Here is a 23,298-nt window from a genome sequence, read left to right as displayed (position 1 = left end):
CAACTTTTTCTCCATTGTTCAGAGCGGTTCTTCTTAAATCCTGACTTCCTCATTCTGATAAAAAAAAAAAAAATTGCACAAATTATGTTATACTTATTTGTGTTTTAGATTAAACTATTTTACAAATTGTGCCCCTGAGTTAATGCTGCTGATCATTTTAATGTGTCATTATTTATTGAGTTGATTTAATTTAATTTTTAATGATCATACGGTTGAACATTTATTTACAGTTTAAAAAAGTTATTATTTATTATGTAAGTAGTCATTAATTATGGGATCATTTATTTTTACATTCAGGCAAATTGATGCACTTTAAACATTTTGTTACGGACTAAAAAAAATAAAAAATAAAATAAAACATTATTTCTGTTTTCTTTCATGTTGAAAAGGATAGGATGTTATGCAGAGGTGTACTTTTTAGGGGTAACAGAAAATAATTGAGAAGCACTGGTCACCCCGCTAAGGACAAGCGGTAGAAAATGGATGAATGGTTTAGAGCAGGGGTCCCCAAACTATGGCCAGCGTCCAAAATTTGGCCCGTGGGAAGTCCCAAATTAAAACAATAAATAAATATGTATATATATATATATACTGTATATATATATATATATGTATGTATATATATATATATATATATATATATATATATATATATATATATATATATGTATATATATATATATACAGTGTTGGGTTAGTTACTGAAAAACAGTAACTAGTTACAGTTACTAGTTACTTTATTTCAAAAGTAACTCAGTTACTAACTCAGTTACTTACACCAAAAAGTAATGCGTTACTGTGAAAAGTAACTATTTAGTTACTTCTTCTACTTTTTTTTTTTAAAGCTCCCATTAATGCCCTTTTAGCCTTCATTTCAGTACTGTTATTGCACTGGAGAATAATACAATCTGTTGATCAACTTGACATGCATTTGCATCACTGAACTCTGCTAAGCAATGTGCTCTACATACAACACACAAAGACAAAGATATGTTTCAAAGGGCCAATTTATTTCAGGCCAGAACAAATTGACAAAACTATTTTAAATAGCTGCAACATAACATACATAAGTAACAAACAGCATAATAACACTAACACTAACCACGTTAAACCCAGATTCCGAACTAATAAAGGTCTTAACTCATTCTCTTTCTATGCCACTTCAATATGGAATGCACTCCCAACAGGTGTAAAAGAAAGGGCATCTCTATCCTCCTTCAAAACCGCACTAAAAGAACACCTCCAGGCAACTACAACCCTAAACTAACACCCTCCCTTCCACATAATACCTCTTCGGATTGTAAATAATCAAATGTAGACACTTTTTCTTATACTTTCTGATCTCTCTCTCTGTGTCCACTACTTGCTGTACATATCCTACCAAGTCAGTCCTACACTGTTTCAATGTCCATTTCTCTGATGATGCAATTGTTGATGACTGAAGTGTTGATACCAACCAAACCTAACCCCCCCCCCCCTCCATATCCCACACCCCGGATTGTAAATAATGTAAATAATTCAATGTATATACCCTGATGATTATCTTGTGTGATGACTGTATTATGATGTTAGTATATATTTGATAGTATATATCTGTATCTGGACCCCGACTTAAACAAGTTAAAAAACTTATTTGGGTGTTACCATTCAGTGGTGAATTGTACGGAATATGTACTGTACTGTGCAATCTACTAATAAAAGTTTCAATCAATCAATCAATCAATCAACAACATAGCTGTGAAGCTGGCTTCACCCAAGGAAGGCACACGTGACATACACAGAGCCTAACCAGGCAGATTTGAATTGTTGTTTTGGGCAGTAGACGGGATCTTTGATCCAAGACACAACTTACATTTAACTAAATTGTGCTCGACAAAAGAAAAGATGTGAGAATATCTCATACTTGCCAACCCTCCCGAATTTCACTGCCTCTCCCTGGGACAACCATTCTCCAAATTTCTGCCGATTTCCAGCCGGACTTAAGGCACGCCCCCTCCCGGTCTGTGCGGATCTGAGTGGGGACAGCCTGTCGTCACGTCCGCTTGGCCAACCAAAAAGTAACCACAGAACACTATACCGTATAGTCGTATAGTGTTCTGTGGTTACTTTTTTGTTGGCCAACGGTTGTATTGCGCACCCCCAACGCCCACCCCCCCCCCCCTCCCCTCCCCTCCCCTCCCCTCCCCTTCCCACACTCAGACACACAGTCACACGCACACACAGAGAGCGCAGAGGAAGAATCAGAAGCACGTCTCTGCTTCGCTGGAATAAAACACACTCAGATCCTCAGTTTCTAGCCGATACTACATAAAAAATAACGTAAAATAACGTAAAATAACGCAGTAACGCATCATGTAGTAACGGTAACTGAGTTACTGACTATAAAAAAATAACGCGTTAGATTACTAGTTACCGCCGAAACTAACGGCGTTATAGTAACGCGTTACTTTGTAACGTGTTAGTCCCAACACTGTATATATATATATATATATATATATATATATATATATGTATATATATATATATATATATATATATATATATATATATTTATTCCGAGCGTGATGATGTCACGTTATCGATCAATCAATCAATCAATCAATCAATGTTTATTTATATAGCCCTAAATCACAAGTGTCTCAAAGGGCTGATGGGAAAATGCATTTTATTTACACCAGCATATATATATATATATATATAATATACAGTATATAATTTAAATTTTTAATTTTTAATTATTATTATTTTTAAATCTGTCCTTTTTAATACATTTTCTTCCGCTTGTTACTCTCGGTGTCTCCTTGCCGCTCAGGCAAATGTACATACACACACACACACACACACATATATATATATATATATATATATATATATATATATATATATATATATATATATATATATAGCCCGGCCCCCGGCCACATTTTTTTAACCCAATGCGGCCCCCGTGTCATAAAGTTTGGGGACCCATGGTTTAGAGGAAGACATTTCACGTGTTATAATGTTAGCAGAAAATTTTGGTACAGCAATAGAAAAAAACATTGCGCTTCAACACATCAAACCTCATCGACCGCCCGAAATGCCAGCATTGTTAAGGCGGTGTTTTGAAAGCCGATGCTGCTAAATAAGCTGCTCAAAAAAAAGAAAAGAAAGGTGTGCACAAAGTAAACTCAAATCTACGTTTAAAAATAATCTTTATTAATACATTATTGGTTAGAACTATTGATATCGATCTTGAGCGGCAGGAAGTTACCTCTATCGGCTGGGAAAATAATACCACATATCCTTAATTTAAGCCATTTGGACTCAAATTGGAGAAAAAATTAAAAAAAATTCACATCTTTGGTTTTTGTGATCACTTGATGGATCAGAGAGGAATAAAATGTTACCAGGAGGACTCGTACCTGAGGCGATCTTCTTGTCGTGCGCAGCAGGCCCGTCCAGAAGGATGTTTTTGACCTGGAGGAACTCGTCCGGGCGGTCTCCCCCGATGATGGTGAAGCCGAAGCCCTGAGGGCTCTTCCGCAGCGCGGTGTGAAGGAGGGCGCCCTGCAGCTGGGACGGGTCCCGCGTGAAGCCCCGCCCTCCCTGAGCCGGCTCCTCTGCGGCAAATTCACGGACAGGTGAGTTACGAGAAAACGATGAAAAACATCACAAACTTTTTGAAAAGAATATCTTATTCATCTCGTTAAGAGAATCATAAGTGACTTCACTATTTATGAAGAGAAGTGTTGTCATTAGAATGCACGATGTCACTGATGTACAATTAAGAACAGGAAGTGGATATATGTCTTAGTAAAGGGACGGCGTGGCACAGTTGGGAGAGTCATATTTAAAACTGTATACATGTTGGAAATCAACTTCTAACAAAGCAAACGACTGCAGAACTCCACAAACATGCTTTTACGATTTTCTTCTAATAAAAAAAAATGATTCGCAAGCGTAAAAACTATTTTCTTAAAATAAAATGATGATTTGCACGTATAAAAACGATATTCTTAAAAAAAAGGGATTTGCAAGTAAAAAAAACTATTTTCTTCATGATAAAATATTGATTAAAAAAAAAGAAGACTTGCAAGTTTAAAATCTATTTTCTTCAATTAAAAAAACTATTCGCAATCAAAAATATTCAATTAAAAACCACTCGCAAGTGTAAAAACAATGTTCTTAAATTAAAAAAAACAATTTGCTAGTGTAAAAACAATTTTTTTCAATTATAAAAAAGGATTCGCAAGTAAAAACAATTTTATTTACTAAAAAAACAATTCCCAAGTTTACAAACTATTTTCTTCAATAATAAAATTATCTGCTGGTGTAAAACCCTTTTTTTTTTCAATTAGAAAAAAATGATTTCAAAGTATAAAACTATTTTCTTCAATTAAAAAAACAATTTACAAGTGTAAAAACAATTTTTCTTTTCAATAAAAAAAAAATATTTCCATGTATGAAAACAATTTTCTTCAATTAAAATAACTATTTGCAAGTAAAAACAATTGTCTTCTATGGGAAAAACAATTTGCATGTATAAAAACATTTTTCTTAAAAAAAGCTATTTGCAAGTAAAAAAAATATTATAATAATAATTGAAAAAAAAGTGATTTGCAAGTATAAAAACTATTATCTTCAGTTAAAAAAATACTCATAATAAAAAAAATATTCAATTAAAAACAACTCGCAAGTGTAAAAACAATGTTTTTAAATAAAAAACAATTTGCAAGTGTAAAAACATTTTTTTTCAATTAAAAAAACAATTTGCAAGTGTAAAACACATTTCTTCAATTAACAAAATGATTTGCATGTATAAAAACAATTTTCTTAAAAAAAAGCGATTTGCAAGTAAAAAAAAAAATTATTCAAATCAAATAATGAGTTTTAAAAAAGTGATTTGCAAATACAAAAAATATTTTCTTAAAATAATAGATCTGCAAGTAAAAAACGATTTTCTTCAAATAAAACAATGATTTGAAAAAAGAGATTTGCAAGTACAAAATCTATTTTCTTCAGTTAAAAAAATGATTCGTAATCCCAAAAACAACTCCCAAGTGTAAAAACAATGTTCTTAAAAAAAATAAAAAATATTTGCAAGTATAACAACAATTTTCTTTAGTTAAAAAAATTACTCATAATTTAAAAAAACTTCAATTAAAAACAACTCGCTTAAAAACAATGTTCTTAAATAAAAAACAATTTGCAAGTGTAAAAACATTTTTTTTCAATTAAAAAAAACAATTTGCTTAAAAAAAGCGATTTGCAAGTTAAAAAAAATTTCTTAAAATCAAATAATGATTTTTAAAAAAGCGATTTGCAAATACAAAAAATATTTGCTTAAAAAAATAGATCTGCAAGTAAAAAACGATTTTCTTCAAATAAAATAATGATTTAAAAAAAGAGATTTGCAAGAATAAAAACTATTTTCTTCAGTTAAAAAACGATTCGCAATCCCCCCCCCAAAAATTCAATTAAAAACAACTCGCAAGTGTAAAAACAATGTTCTTAAATAAAATAACTATATGCAAGTATAACAACTACTTTCTTCAAGTGAAACATTTTGGCAGTAATATTGCAGGTGATCACACACCTGCACTCAGAGCACCTGTAATTCACACGCTACAGTGACAGGTGGTGCTGCTGAGCCCATTTAGTCACAACTTGTCTTCCCAGCTGACCACAACAACACCAAGTCATTAATAAATAACACTGCATCATTAACAACCAGGGGATGATCAAATACATCTGTTAACTTACAGGTTGAGCTTTTTCCCCTCCTCCTCTGTCCATCATTTTACTGCCCGCCTTGCTCCTTCTTCTTCTTTTGTTATTTTTGGCGGATGGCACCATGCGCAGAACACTAGCGCTGACTGCCTTAAATTGACTAATGGCCTTTACTCCGTCGGACATGATTGATCTTTGCTCTTATACGGGGAGAGCCCCGCGCCAAAATGACACACACACACACACACACACACACACACACACACACACACACACACACACACACACACACACACACACACACACACACACACTCACACACAGCGATATAAATACTTTTTTTTTTTACACAAAGTCAAGTCATAATACGGACAACTTAAAACACACACACAGATCTGAGTATATACACACAGATCTGATTACACACAAACAGATCTGATTACACACACAGATATACCTGATTACACACAGATCTGATTACACACAAACAGATCTGATTACACACACAGAGATCCGATTAAACACACACACATTTCTGATTACACAGCCCAATCTGATTACACACACAGAGATCTGATTACACACACAGATCACACACACACACAGCTATAGAAATATTATTTTTTTACACAAAGTCAAGTCATAATACGGACAACTTAAAACACACACACAGATCTGAGTACACACACACATATTTGATTACACACACAGATCTGATTACACACAAACAGATCTGATTACACACAGATCTGATTACATACAAACAGATCTGATTACACACACAGAGATCCGATTAAACACACACACACATTTCTGAACACACACACCGATCTGATTACACACAAACAGATCTGATTACATACAAACAGATCTGGTTACACACACAGAGATCCGATTAAACACACACACACATTTCTGAACACACACACCGATCTGATTACACACAAACAGATCTGATTACACACACACAGATCCAATTAGGGACGGCGTGGCGCAGTGGGAGAGTGGCCGTGCGCAACCCGAGGGTCCCTGGTTCAATCCCCACCTAGTACCAACCTCGTCATGTCCGTTGTGTCCTGAGCAAGACACTTCACCCTTGCTCCTGATGGGTGCTGGTTAGCGCCTTGCATGGCAGCTCCCTCCATCAGTGTGTGAATGTGTGTGTGAATGGGTAAATGTGGAAGTAGTGTCAAAGCGCTTTGAGTACCTTGAAGGTAGAAAAGCGCTATACAAGTACAACCCATTTATAATTTATTTAAACACACACAGAGATCTGATTACACACACAGATCTGATTACACACACATATCTGTATACACACATATCTGATTACACACACACACACAGATCTGAGTACACACACAGATCAAATTGGACACACATCTGATTACACACACACATATTTGTATACACACACAGATCTGATTACACACACATTTCCGATTACACACACACACAGATCTGATTACACACACAGATCTGATTACACACACGGATCTGATTACTAATTTTTCCGAGTACACACACAGATCCGATTACACACACAGATCCTATTACACACACAGATCTGATTTCACACACACACATTTCACACACACACACACACACACACACACACACACACACACACACACACACACACACACACACACACACATCTGAGTACACACACACAGATCTGAGTACACACACACACAGATCTGATTACACACACACACACACACACAGAGATATCTGAGTACACACACACAGATCTGAGTACATACACAGAGATCTGATTACACACACACAGATCTGATTACACACAGATCTGATTACACACGCACAGATCTGATTACACACTCACAGATCTGTATACACACACAGATCTGAGTACACACACAGATCTGATTACACACACACACAGATCTCTGATTACACACACACACAGATCTCTGACTACACGCACATATCTGATTACACACACACAGAGCTGTACACACACAGATCTGATTACACACACAGATCTGTATACAAACAGAAAATCTGATCACACACACACACAGATATATATACACACATATCTGATTACACACACTGATCTGATTACACACACACAGATCTGATTACACACACACAGACAGAGATAGAGATAGGCGTGTGTAAATCATTTTACGACAATACGGGTGGGGGAGGTGGGGGAGGGGGGAGGGATACACCTGAATCACGTCATTAATGGCGGGCCCCTGAGGGTCAGTGTGACATGACGGGGCCCGCAGTGCTTCTACAACAAGTCAGGATGATAAGTCTGCTGCCGTCCTTCCACAAGACACGTCTATGAGCTCATTATTCACGCTCTCTAACGAGCCAGGTGGAGACGCCAACAAACGACATTTCGTCTCAAAGACGCCGCAGGAGAAGCTGGAACGCACAGAGGCGACTTTGAATACTAATGTTACGTCTCGCGTGCGCAGAGATCCACTCCTTGATATCACCGCCTGCACAAGGTCACATGGTTGACTTCATGATCCCCGGAAGAACGATATCACTTTTAACTGCTGCCAGTCTTTTTAGGGAGCGGGGGGAAAGAACACTCAGATGCATTTTTACGGCCATATCAAAATAAACTAGGGATGTCCGATAATGGCTTTTTGTCGATATCCAATATTCTGATATTGTCCAACTCTTTAATTACAGATACCGATATCAACCGATATATACAGTCGTGGAATTAACACATTATTATGCCTAATTTGGACAACCAGGTATGGTGAAGATAAGGTCCTTTAAAAAATAAAAAAAAATAAAAAAATAAGATAAATAAATTAAAAACATTTTCTTGAATAAAAAATAAAGTAAAACAATATAAAAACAGTTACATAGAAACTAGTAATTAATGAAAATGAGTAAAATTAACTGTTAAAGGTTAGTACTATTAGTGGACCAGCAGCACGCACAATCGTGTGTGCTTACGGACTGTATCCCTTGCAGACTGTATTGATATATATTGATATATAATGTAGGAACCAGAATATTAATAACAGAACGAAACAACCCTTTTGTGTGAATGAGTGTAAATGGGGGAGGGACGTTTTTTGGGTTGGTGCACTAATTGTAAGGGTATCTTGTGTTTTTTATGTTGATTTAATAAAAAAATAAAAAATAAAAAAATAAAATAAAAATGATACCAATAATAAAAAACCGATACCGATAATTTCCGATATTAAATTTTAACACATTTATCGGCCGATAATATCGGACATCTCTAAAATAAACCATTATCGCTTCAGGGGCCACGGACTGATGATCAGCCTGTCAAATACTACATCAGCAGAGCAGGAAGGATGATAACCACGTCGGGCTGGGCGATAAAACGATATCGATACATACCGCGATACACATGTAATCGATATCGATAAAAAATGTGTTTGATAAAACGTTCAATATATGTTTTTTTCTTCTTGGTGGGAAGAAAGGGGAAGTATGCATGCGACGTTCCCTCTAATTTTTCACGTGTCTGAGCAAACGCAAAAACCTTCCAGAGCACAGTGTGAACACACAGTGGCCACACCAGCGTCACACCTGTCTCAAAACCTGACTTAATAACAAGTTCAATCTTTTATCATGATGATCAAATGACAGAAGTTATTTTCATGGGATTATTTTAAAATTTAAGTGACTTCCAATGAAAATGACAAAAAAAAAAAAAAATCTAAAACATTCACATGTTGCACAATGAAATGTAAGCATGGGATAGTGTATACATTCCTGTAACTGTACAATATGTCTTTTTAGGAGCATTTCTGTACTCTAGTAACAGCATTTCATGATTAATACTTATAAATGAACATTCTTAATACATGACAGTAGAATAAGCACACATCTGATTGAGGAGTCATAACGTAACCACCTGGCATTTACACTTTACGTGTAGTGTTCGAGTTGTCTGACTTTTTGTGTGGCCCTAAACGCACCAGTGGCTGATATGACAGAAAACAAAGAGTTTGTCGTGGCCCAGTTTGTACGGCACAAAATGACCAGTTTTGCTAAATAGCCTTTTTTTTTTTCAAATGTTTTTGTTGTGGTTACGGAAAATAAAACGTTAAAGAAAATAAAACTATAAATAAAAAATAAAAAATAAAATATAATTAAAAAAAAAATATATATATATATATAAATAAATAAAAATAAAACGTTACTGAAAATAAAACGTTATTGCTCCGTAGAAGTGATCGATGGAATTGCACAGGCGCACGCACACCTTAGAGGGAACGTTGGTTGCATGAACAAAAGCACTCGCTCTCTGGTAACTGAGCAACGCAGGAAGTGATCACTGGTCACACACTAACAGCCAATCAGGTGACAGTATCAACTATCGGGTTTGATTGATTCTTTGCATGCAGTGAGAAGACAAAGTCAAAATGAAGAAATTGTGGATAAAAGAGGAAAAGTTTTGGGATGTTTCCAAAGGGACCGTAGTCAGACCAATGTGGTCTGTAAATGATACAAGGCAAGACCGCTGATACCACACCACCTTAGCTCACCCTCTAGAGCACAGCTGTAACTTCATGCCACTAAACCTGCAGAAAATAGTTCTTCTCAGGTTTCTCTCTGTTTACATTTTGCACTATTTTCTTACACTTTATGAAGCATTTCTTACATATTCATGATTTTTAAGATCTTATTGTTAAGTGTTCAAAGGGATTTTACTATTTTAATGAAATTTTTTGAGTGTTTTCCATGCTTGTGTTGACATTTACTTTCTGCCTTGATAGGTGAGGGATTATAATCACAGGAAGTTACATTTCAAATAAAATATGTTTATCCTGCTCCTTATTTTCCATAGGTCATAAAAAATTTAAATAATCATTGATATCGATTGATACATTAATAATATTTAAACTATTACTGCAAAACAAAAAAATCCTTTCAATAGTTAAATAAGAATAACAGGGCACATTAATGTTACACAGACGTTATTTCCTCGCACTAAACCTGCAGAAAATAGTTCTTCTCAGGTTTCTCTATGTTTACATTTCCACACTTTGCACTATTTTCTTACACTTTATGAAGCATTTCTTACATATTCATGATTTTAAGAGCTTATCTTAATGTGATTTGACTATTTTCTTTGGTCACCACATGATTCGATTCAATTCTTGGGGGAAACGAGAATTGATTCTCGATTCAAAATCAATACTTTTGAATAACATTGCATGCCAGTTCTATGATTAACTACATTCCTCCATAAAATAGATAAACTGCTCTGATAAATGTCTTTATTGTGTAACAGAAATCTGGTTTTGTTTAATAAAATCCTATCCAAACATTTAATAAAGTGGCTGGACAGGACAGATCTAGGGGATAAAAAATAATATATGTATATATATATATATATATATATATATATATATATATATATATATATATATATATATATATATATATATATATATTATTTTTTTAAACAATTTTTTCCATTTTTTAATCGATTAAGAATAGTTCCAATTGAGAATCGTGATTCATCCGAAAAGCCATGTGTTTTGAAACCCCTATTTTTTTTACTATATAAATGATAAAACCTTTTCAAAAGAGGTTACAAACGCTCCGCTTGGCTGCTGACGTAAACATTGACCTAAAAAATTCTTTTTTACAAATTAAAAAATCCTAAATATTCCAGTGTTTCCCCTACATGTAATTGACACAACTTAAAAATTTGTTTTTTTAACGTGAAAATAACCTAAAGTGATATAATGAATGAATTAATTGATATTTGTGCACTATAGACTTGTGATGCATTGACAATTCGGCCACCGAAAAAACCCCAACTTTGTTTCCATGATTCCGCTGATTTGAGATAGGAGTGTTTTCAGTTACATGCTACTTCGGGGAACCACTTAAACTTGTAAGTCGAGGTAGTACTGTACTTTAAAAATTTGTTTTGATAGTTTTACACTGTTTTCCTCTGTTTTTTTTTCCTAATTATGATTGTAATTCAAATATGTACAGTTAATACATGTGATCGGCATCATCGGTATCAAAATCGGCAGCATAAAACTCTGGTCGGAGCATCCTTCATATTTACTGTTGATTAAAAACTTGACACCAAAACATGAAAGTACATGTGGAATACCAAAAGGCAGTTAAAAGTAGAGTATAAGTACATACAGTGTGTATATTGTTGTCAGAGTGTGCTCACCTGATGGCGTGGCCGTTGCCGAGGAAACCGAAGTTGGCGTCTCAAGGCTCACCTTCCTCTTTGCTTCCATCACTGGATTCTCAAACTGAGTCTTCTGGTTGATGTGACTGCAAAATAGTAATAGTAGTATTATTATTAATAATAATACTATACTTCACTTTGCATGTAATAAGTTACTTTGCATGTAATAAGTTATGTTGCATGAAATAAGTTAATTTGCATGTGATAAGTCACTTTGCATGTAATAAGTTACGTACGTTGCACGTAATTAGTTACTTTGCATGTAATAAGTCACTTTACATGTGATAAGTTACTTTGAATGTGATAAGTTACTTTGCATGTAATAAGTCACTTTACATGTGATAAGTTGCTTTGCATGTAATAGGTTATGTTGCATGTAATACGTTACTTTGCATTTAATAAATTAATTTGCATATACTAAGTTACTTTGCATGTACTAAGTTACTTTGCATGTGATAAGTTACTTTGCATGTGATAAGTAACTTTGCATGTGATAATTTACCTTGCATGTAATGCGTTACCTTGCATGTGATAAGTTACTTTGCATGTGATAAGTCACTTTGCATGTGATAAGTCACTTTGCATGTATCAGTTACTTTGTATGTAATCAGTTACTTTAGATGTAATGAGTTACTTTGCATGTGATAAGTTACTTTGCATGTAATAAGTAACTTTGCATGTGATAATTTACTTTGCATGTAATACGTTACTTCGCATGTAATAAGTTACCTTGCATGTGATAATTTACTTTGCATGTAATAAGTTACTTTGTATGTGATAAGTTACCTTGCATGCGATATGTTACTTTGCATGTGATACGTTACTTTGCATGTAATAAGTCACTTTGCATTTAATAAGTTACTTTGGATGTGATAAGTTACTTTGCACGTAATACGTTACTTTGCATGTGATAAGTTACTTTGCATGTAATAAGTCACTTTGCATGTGGTAATTTATTTTGCATGTAATACGTTACCTTGCATGTGATAAGTTACTTTGCATGTAAAAAGTTACTTTGCATGTGATAAGTCACTTTGCATGTGATAAGTTACTTTGCATGTAATAAGTTACTTTGCATGTGATAGGTTACTTTGTATGTAATAAGTTACTTTGCATGTGATAAGTTACTTTGCATGTAATAAGTAACTTTGCATGTGGTAATTTACTTTGCATGTAATACGTTACTTTGCATGTAATAAGTTACCTTGCATGTGATACATTACTTTGCATGTAATAAGTTACTTTGCATGTGATAAGTTACCTTGCATGCGATATTTTACTTTGCATGTGATACGTTACTTTGCATGTAATAAGTTACTTCGCATTTAATAAGTTACTTTGGATGTGATAAGTTACTTTGCACGTAATACGTTACTTTGCATGTGATAAGTTGCTTTGCATGTGATAAGTTACTTTGCATGTAATAAGTAACTTTGCATGTGATAAGTTACTTTGCATGTAATAAGTCACTTTGCATTTAATAAGTTACTTTGGATGTGATAAGTTACTTTGCATGTGATAAGTTACTTTGCATGTAATAAGTCACTTTGCATGTGGTAATTTACTTTGCATGTAATACGTTACCTTGCATGTGATAAGTTATTTTGCATGTAATAAGTTACTTTGCATGTGATAAGTTACTTTGCATGTAATAAGTAACTTTGCATGTGGTAATTTACTTTGCATGTAATACGTTACTTTGCATGTAATAAGTTACCTTGCATGTGATACATTACTTTGCATGTAATAAGTTACTTTGCATGTGATAAGTTACCTTGCATGCGATATTTTACTTTGCATGTGATACGTTACTTTGCATGTAATAAGTTACTTTGCATTTAATAAGTTACTTTGGATGTGATAAGTTACTTTGCACGTAATACGTTACTTTGCATGGGATAAGTAACGTTGCATGTAATAAGTAACTTTGCATGTGATAAGTTACTTTGCATGTAATAAGCAACTTTGCATGTGATAATTTACTTTGCATGTAATAAGTTACTTTGCATGTAATAAGTTACCTTGCATGTGATACGTTACTTTGCATGTAATACGTTACTTTGCATGTAATAAGTTAATTTGCATTTAATAAGTTACTTTGTTTGTGATAAGTTACTTTGCACGTAATAAGTTACCTTGCATGTGATACGTTACTTTGCATGTAATAAGTTACTTTGCATGTGATAAGTTACTTTGCATGTAATAAGTAACTTTGCATGTAATAATTTACTTTGCATGTAATAAGTTAATTGCATGTAATAAGTTACCTTGCATGTGATACGTTACTTTGCATGTGATAAGTTACCTTGCATGCGATATGTTACTTTGCATGTAATACGTTACTTTGCATGTAATAAGTTAATTTGCATCTAATAAGTTACTTTGTTTGTGATAAGTTACTTTGTACGTAATACGTTACTTTGCATGTGATAAGTGACTTTGCATGTGATAAGTTACTTTGCATGTAATATGTTACCTTGCATGTGATACGTTACTTTGCATGTAATTAGTTACTTTGCATGTGATAAGTTACCTTGCATGCGATATGTTACTTTGCATGTGATACGTTACTTTGCATGTAATACGTTACTTTGCATTTAATAAGTTACTTTGTTTGTGATAAGTTACTTTGCATGTGATAAGTGACTTTGCATGTGATAATTTACTTTGCATGTAATACGTTACTTTGCATGTAATAAGTTACCTTGCATGTGATACGTTACTTTGCATGTGATTAGTTACTTTGCATGTGATAAGTTACCTTGCATGCGATATGTTACTTTGTATGTGATACGTTACTTTGCATGTAATAAGTTACTTTGCATTTAATAAGTTACTTTGTTTGTGATACGTTACTTTGCACGTAATACCTTACTTTGCATGTAATAAGTAACTTTGCATGTGATAATTTACTTTGCATGTAATAAGTTACTTTGCATGTAATAAGTTACCTTGCATGTGATAAGTTACTTTGCATGTAATATGTAACTTTGCATGTGATAATTTACTTTGCATGTAATACGTTACTTTGCATGTAGTAAGATACCTTGCATGTGATACATTACTTTGAATGTAATAAGTTACTTTGATTGTGATAAGTTACCTTGCATGCGATATGTTACTTTATATGTGATACGTTACTTTGCATGTAATAAATTAATTTGTATGTACTAAGTTACTTTGCATGTACTAAGTTACTTTGCATGTGATAAGTAACTTTGCATGTGATAAGTAACTTTGCATGTGATAATTTACTTTGCATGTAATGCGTTACCTTGCATGTGATAAGTTACTTTGCATGTGATAAGTTACTTTGCATGTATTAGTTACTTTGCATGTAATCAGTTACTTTGCATGTAATAAGTTAATTTGCATGTGATAAGTTACCTTGCATGTAATAAGTAACTTTGCATGTGATAATTTACTTTGCATGTAATACGTTACTTTGCATGTAGTAAGATACCTTGCATGTGATACGTTGCTTTGAATGTGATAAGTTACTTTGAATGTAATAAGTTACTTTGCATGTGATAAGTTACTTTACATATAATAAGTTACTTTGCATGTATGAAGTCACTTTGCATGTAATAAGTTACTTTGCATGTAATAAGTTATTTTGAATGTAATAAGTTACTTTGCATGTGATAAGTTAATGTGCATGTAATAAGTTACTTTGCATGTAATAAGTTACTTTGCATGTAATACGTTACTTTGCACGTAATTAGTTACTTTGCATGTAATAAGTCACTTTGCATGTGATAGGTTACTTTGCATGTGATAAGTTACTTTGCATGTGATAAGTTACCTTGCATGCGATATGTTACTTTGTATGTGATACGTTACTTTGCATGTAATAAGTTACTTTGTTTGTGATACGTTACTTTGCACGTAATACCTTACTTTGCATGTAATAAGTAACTTTGCATGTGATCATTTACTTTGCATGTAATAAGTTACTTTGCATGTAATAAGTTACCTTGCATGTGATAAGTTACTTTGCATGTAATATGTAACTTTGCATGTGATAATTTACTTTGCATGTAATACGTTACTTTGCATGTAGTAAGATACCTTGCATGTGATACATTACTTTGAATGTAATAAGTTACTTTGATTGTGATAAGTTACCTTGCATGCGATATGTTACTTTATATGTGATACGTTACTTTGCATGTAATAAATTAATTTGCATGTACTAAGTTACTTTGCATGTACTAAGTTACTTTGCATGTGATAAGTAACTTTGCATGTGATAATTTACTTTGCATGTAATGCGTTACCTTGCATGTGATAAGTTACTTTGCATGTGATAAGTTACTTTGCATGTATTAGTTACTTTGCATGTAATCAGTTACTTTGCATGTAATAAGTTACTTTGCATGTGATAAGTTACTTTGCATGTAATAAGTAACTTTGCATGTGATAATTTACTTTGCATGTAATACGTTACTTTGCATGTAGTAAGATACCTTGCATGTGATACGTTGCTTTGAATGTGATAAGTTACTTTGAATGTAATAAGTTACTTTGCATGTGATAAGTTACTTTACATATAATAAGTTACTTTGCATGTATGAAGTCACTTTGCATGTAATAAGTTACTTTGCATGTAATAAGTTACTTTGAATGTAATAAGTTACTTTGCATGTGATAAGTTAATGTGCATGTAATAAGTTACTTTGCATGTAATACGTTACTTTGCACATAATTAGTTACTTTGCATGTAATAAGTCACTTTGCATGTGATAGGTTACTTTGCATGTGATAAGTTACTTTGCACGTGATAAGCTACTTTGCACGTAATTCGTTACTTTGCATGTAATAAGTTACTTTGCATGTGATAGTTACTTTGCATGTAATAAGTTACTTTGCATGTGATAGTTACTTTGCATGTAATAAGTTACTTTGCACGTAATTAGTTACTTTTTATGTAATAAATCACTTTGCATGTGATAGGTTACTTTGCATGTGATAAGTTACTTTGCATGTGATAAGCTACTTTGCACGTAATTCGTTACTTTGCATGTAATAAGTTACTTTGCATGTGATAGTTACTTTGCATGTAATAAGTTACCTTACATGTGATACGTTACTTTGCATGTAATACGTTACTTTGCATGTAATAAGTTACTTTGCACATAATTAGTTACTTTGCATGTAATAAGTCACTTTGCATTTAATAGGTTACTTTGCATGTGATAAGTTACTTTGCACATAATTCGTTACTTTGCATGTAATAAGTTACTGTCACTTATTAGTTTCATAAAATTTAATGGTGACTTTTACAACATATTATCACATGTACAGCCGTGGTCAAAAGTTTACATACACTTGTAAAGAACATAATGTCATGGCTGTCTTGAGTTTCCAATCATTTCTACAACTCTTATTTTTTTTGTGATAGAGTGATTGGAGCACATACTTGGTGGTCACAAAAAACATTCATGAAGTTTGGCTCTTTTATGAATGTAATATGGGTCTACTGAAAATGGGTCAAAAGTATACATACAGCAATGTTAATATTTGCTTACATGTCCCTTGGCAAGTTTCACTGCAATAAGGCGCTTTTGGTAGCCATCCACAAGCTTCTGGTTGAATTTTTGACCACTCTTCTTGACAAAATCGGTGCAGTTTAGCTAAATTTGTTGGTTTTCTGACATGGACTTGTTTCTTCAGCATTGTCCATTTTTTCTCAATGGGGTTTAAGTCAGGATTTTGGGAAGGCCATTCTAAAACCTTAATTCTAGCCTGATTTAGCAATTCCTTTACCACTTTTGACGTGTGTTTGGGGTCATTGTCCTGTTAGAACACCCAACTGCGCCTGGGCTGATGATTTTAGGTTGTCCTGAAAAATTTGGAGGCAATCCTTCTTTTTCATTGTCCCATTTACTCTCTGTAAAGCACCAGTTCCATTGGCAGCAAAACAAGCCCAGAGCATAATACTACCACCACCATGCTTGACAGTAGGTGTAGTGTTCCTGGGATTAAAGGCCTCACCTTTTCTCTTCTGAACATATTGCTGGGTATTGTGGCCAAACAGCTCAATTTTTGTTCCATCTGACCACAGAACTTTCCTCCAGAAGGTCTTATCTTTGTCCATGTGATGTCAGATGAAACAAAAATTGAGCTTGTTTGGCCACAATACCCAGCAATATGTTTGGAGGAGAAAAGGTGAGACTTTTAATCCCAGGAACACCATACCTACCGTCAAGTATGGTGGTGGTAGTATTATGCTCTGGGCCTGTTTTGCTGCCAATGGAACTGGTGCTTTACAGAGAGTAAATGGGACAATGAAAAAAGGAGGATTACCTCCAAATTCTTCAGGACGGCCTAAAATCCTCCAGCCCGGAGGTTGGGTCTTGGGCGCAGTTGGGTGTTCCAACAGGACAATGACTTCATGAATGTTTTTTGTGACCAACAAGTATGTGCTCCAATCACTCTATCACAAAAAAAAATAAGAGTTGTAGAAATGATTGGAAACTCAGGACAGCCATGACATTATGTTCTTTACAAGTGTACGTAAACTTTTGACCACAACTGTATATAATCATTTCAGTTCGTCCAATGTGTGTTGCCGTAGATAGGAAGTAGTCTTTGCCATTCAATTGAAAGTGCCAGTCTTGTCTTTTGTTGAGTCCGACAAAGTGTTTGTACTCTTTAAGTATTGTACCATAAATTCCAGACTATAAACCGCTATTTTTTCCATACACTTTGAACCGTGTGGCTTATAAGATGGAGCGACTAACTAATGGATTTTTCTTTGCTGACTGCCATAATACAAATTATTTTATATATATATATATATATATATATATATATATATATATATATATATATATATATATATATATTAACAAAAAAAAGTTTTTCCATTTAGTGCGTTCAACAACTAGAAGTACAAGTGCCATTATGTCTTCTAGCCATCCATAACGTTTCTACTCATATTGATTCTATCGGTCCAAGCAAAGTTTGTAAGTTTTACAATATAACTAAAACAATTCTTTCTTACTAAGTCGTCCCATGTGTGACGTCTACAGGAATGTTTTCATGCATTGTTAGCATTAGCTAATATGCTAACACGTTTGCGATTGTCTGTGTTAGTATTATTACCTTACAATGGCATTTTTGTGTTGTTGTATTGTTTCATTTTCACAAATTCCTCAGTAAATTCACTAAAATGCCACCGTGGATTTATTGAGTCTGTTTAGCTGATTGGAGAGCTGGCTCGTGCAGCTAGTGGGTCCATGACCATGACTTCTGTTTTGTTTGATCAGCCATTTTACTGCCCTGTTACAGACGCCGTTTGGAAACAATTAAGGTATGTAAATAAACATTTCCAGAATATGTATGTGTAAATAACTCATTTTACAACTTATATATCTGCGGCTAATATACGAAAAAATATGTTTTTCTTACAATACAGGCCCATAGATGAGATTAAAACCCATCCGAGTGCAAACCATCACGTTTGGACAATGTGATATCCTATGATGGAGCAGACAATATCGGCGATGCGGGAGATGCAGCCTCTCGCTGACCCTCTTGCATAAACAAACCCACTCATGGCGTCTTTGTCCGCAGACATGGCAGCGACACGAAACATTGAGCCCTCTTTGTTTCCCATCGGGGGCAACAACACTTTGAATTAATTGTCTGTTGGCTTTGCTGCATTGAGGGGCTGTGGGAAAATACAGTACTGACCTGTGGCATCATCTATGTGTGTGGTGTTTAGGGGCAAGCATTGAATACGCGGCCTCCTTTCTGATTGGTCACTTTAATCTTGATGTGTTTTGATACAACTTTTTCACTCCCGATATGATACTGATATTAAAGCCTTGAGTATTGGCCGATACATATATTGATTTGGTATGATATCAGCAGGAATCATACATACTTGTATTATTTAGTAGTGTGGAATGTCAGAAACAGTTTGGTCAAGTGAAATGTATAAAAAACACTAACCTATTTATTATTGACCATCTGGAATGGACTTACGCTGTTTTTAAGTTGAAGTGGAGTGGTCATTTGTTTTAATTTGACTAATACCTTAATTTAAGAAACAAGATACATTAAGTTGAATGATGCCGACACGTTTGTTACTGAATACTTTGTAATATGCCTTGGAGACTTTGTATGTGTAAGTAATGTGCTATTGTGTGCTTAGCTGTTGTGTAGCTGCTAGCTCCTAGTAGCCTGTAGCCTAGCATGTTTACTTTTTGTAAATTACTTTAGTAAAATAGAAGAAATTGTGTGTTTATTGGAGGACATTTAGATGTTAACTGTCTGTCCAGCTTTGCACAAGTAAACACTCTGCTTGTATCGCACATGATACCACACACAAATAAACACTCTGCAGGACTGCTTGTATCGCACATGATATCACACACAAGTAAACACTTTGTATCGCACATGATATCACACACAAGTAAACACGCTGCAGGACTGCTTGTATTGCATATGACATCACACAAAAATAAGCACACTGCAGGACTGCTTGTATCGCACATGACATCACACACAAGTAAACACGCCGCAGGACTGCTTGTATCGCACATGATATCACACACAAGTGAACATTCTGCAGGACCGCTTGTACCGCACATGATGTCACAAACAAGTAAACACGCTGCAGAACTGCTTGTATCGGACATGAAATCACACACAAGTAAACACTCTGCAGGACTGTTTTCATCGCACATGATATCACACACAAGTAAACATGCTGCAGGACTGCTCGTATCACACATGATATCCCACACAAGGAAACAGGCTGCAGGACTGATTGTATCGCACATGATATCACACATAAGTAAACACTCTGCAGGACTGCTTGTATCGCACATGATATCACACGCAAGTAAACACTCTGCAGGACAACTTGTATCGCACATGATATCACAAACAAGTAAACACGCTGCAGGACTGCTTGTATCGGACATGAAATCACACACAAGTAAACACTCTGCAGGACTGCTTTCATCGCACATGATATCAAACGCAAGTAAACACCCTGCAGGACTGCTTGTGTCGCACATATCACACACAAGTAAACATTCTGCAGGACTGCTTGTATCGCACATGATATCACACGCAAGTAAACACTCTGCAGGACTGCTTATTTCGCACAGGACATCACACACAAGTAAAAAAGCAGCAGGACTGCTTGCATCGCACATGATAGCACACACAATTAAACACTCTGCAGGACTGCTTATATCGCACATGACATCACACACAAGTAAACACGCCGCAGGACTGCTTGTATCGCACATGATATCACACGCAAGTAAACACTCTGCAGGACTGTGTGCATTGCATGTGATATCACACGCAAGTAAACACTCTGCAGGACAGGTTGTATCGCACATGATATCACACGCAAATGAACACTCTGCAGGACTGCTTGTATCCTACATGATATCACACACAAGTAAACACTCTGCAAGACTGCCTGTATCGCACATGATATCACACATAAATAAACACTCTTTAGGACTGCTTGTATCGCACATGATATCACACACAAGTAAACACTCTGCAGGACTGCTTGTATCCTACAAGATATCACACATAAGTAAACACTCTGCAATACTCCGTGTATCGCACATGATATCACACACATGTAAACACTCTGCATGACTGCCTGTATCGCACATGATATCACACATAAATAAACACTCTTTAGGACTGCGTGCATCGCACATGATGTCACAAACAAGTGAACACTCTGCAGGACTGCTTGTATCCCACACGAAATCACACGCAAGTAAACAGTCTGCAGGACAGCTTGTATCGCACATAATATCACACATTGTACATCAGGTGGATCAGGTGCTCTTCTGCGTGTACTCACTCTACGTAGTAGGTGCCGTACTGCGGGTCCTGGATCCTCTCCCAGCCGTAGGGCAACTCTACGGGGAAGGAAAGAGACGAGAACGTCACCAGCAAGTCATTTCTTGTGTTCTTCTCGACAAAAGAAGGATCGTTTCTTTCGCCTTCAGATGAGAGAGAAATGCTGAGTTGTTGCACGGCTGGAAAAATAATAGACTTCTTTCCTCAAGTGTGCACGTGAGCGCCATGTCAAGATGCTGCACTCATGCATTCTCTGCACCTATCCCACAATCCTTTGGGGCGAGCAGAGCCACGACACGACATATACGATAACTGATATGAGTTTGGCCGGCGATACACCTTTTAATGCTGTGATATCGTGATAATGCATGTTGACGACACATTCCAGCTGTGTCCTGTCTGACAGCAACACGCTATCGAACGCTAACGTCAAAGTCAGCAATCACCGACTTAATGGCGGCAAATAAAGTTTCTTACAAGTATCATTATCACTGGAGGATTAGTGAAACATGCTAAACTACACACCATAGAAGGATACAATAAGCCGTGCTAACCGCTAAGCTAGAGCTCTTGAATGCAAATAGGGGGAAGGTGGAACGATACAAATATCGACAGTAACGATACCAAGTAGAGTATCAGTATATGGCCGATACAATAGTGATTAGATCAATATTTTTTATCATTTTTTTTGTGTTTTTTATTATTGATTACAAACTAAAAGGAAAAAAATACTGCATACAAAATAAAATATTTAATTCAGAGCCAATATTATTTTTTATTTATTTAGATTTTTTTTTTGCACTTTTGACTTTATTTCCATCAAAATATGGTATGTTATGAAAATGAATAAGGAAACAATTTAAAATATTTAATTGATAATTTTACACCGCCATCTTGTCTTCATGACCGATTATAACTGTGCTCAAAAATGTAATCATATAATGATATGGAAAATGTGAAGTATCAGAATCGGCATGGGTAAGACCGATACTGCCCCTGTCACGACTTGGTATCGGATCCATACCCAAATAGTGTAGTGTCGGCCAAAAATTACGTAAAGTATCAAAGAAGAGAATAATAAGTGATTATTACATTTGAACACAAGTGTAGGTAGAACATATTACTTCCTGTTAAAACAGGAAGTAAGAAGATATTAACAGGAACAATACAAATATCGACAGTAACGATACCAAGTAGAGTATCAGTATATGGCTGATACAATAGTGATTAGATCAATATTTTATTATCATTTTTTTTGTGTGTTTTTTATTATTGATTACAAACTAAAAGGAAAAAAATACTGGATACAAAATAAAATATTTAATTCAGAGCCAATATTATTTTTTATTTATTTAGATTTTTTTCTTTTTGCACTTTTGACTTTATTACCATCAAAATATTGTATGTTATGAAAATGAATAAGGAAACAATTTAAAATATATAATTGATAATTTTACACCGCCATCTTGTCGTCATGATCGATTATAACTGTGCTCAAAAATGTAATCATATAATGATATGGAAAATGTGAAGTA

General features: G+C 34.8%; 1 protein-coding gene across 5 annotated transcripts in view; it reads right to left on the bottom strand.

The window, feature by feature from the left end:
• Positions 1-23,298, bottom strand: part of magi3a (membrane associated guanylate kinase, WW and PDZ domain containing 3a) — a 279,636-nt gene that overhangs the window by 59,925 nt on the left and 196,413 nt on the right. For all 5 annotated transcript variants that reach the window (XM_061923450.2, XM_061923458.2, XM_061923467.2 and 2 more), the window contains exons 7-9: positions 21,765-21,822; positions 11,891-11,997; positions 3,405-3,602 (exon numbers count right to left, since the gene is read on the bottom strand). In XM_061923450.2, the coding sequence (XP_061779434.2) occupies positions 3,405-3,602; positions 11,891-11,997; positions 21,765-21,822 (363 nt within the window). The remainder of the gene's footprint in view (positions 1-3,404; positions 3,603-11,890; positions 11,998-21,764; positions 21,823-23,298) is intronic.

This window comes from Nerophis lumbriciformis, linkage group LG01 (genome assembly GCF_033978685.3).
Source record: "Nerophis lumbriciformis linkage group LG01, RoL_Nlum_v2.1, whole genome shotgun sequence".
NCBI classification, from domain to species: domain Eukaryota; kingdom Metazoa; phylum Chordata; class Actinopteri; order Syngnathiformes; family Syngnathidae; genus Nerophis; species Nerophis lumbriciformis.
This window is presented reverse-complemented; position numbering and strand designations above follow the sequence as displayed.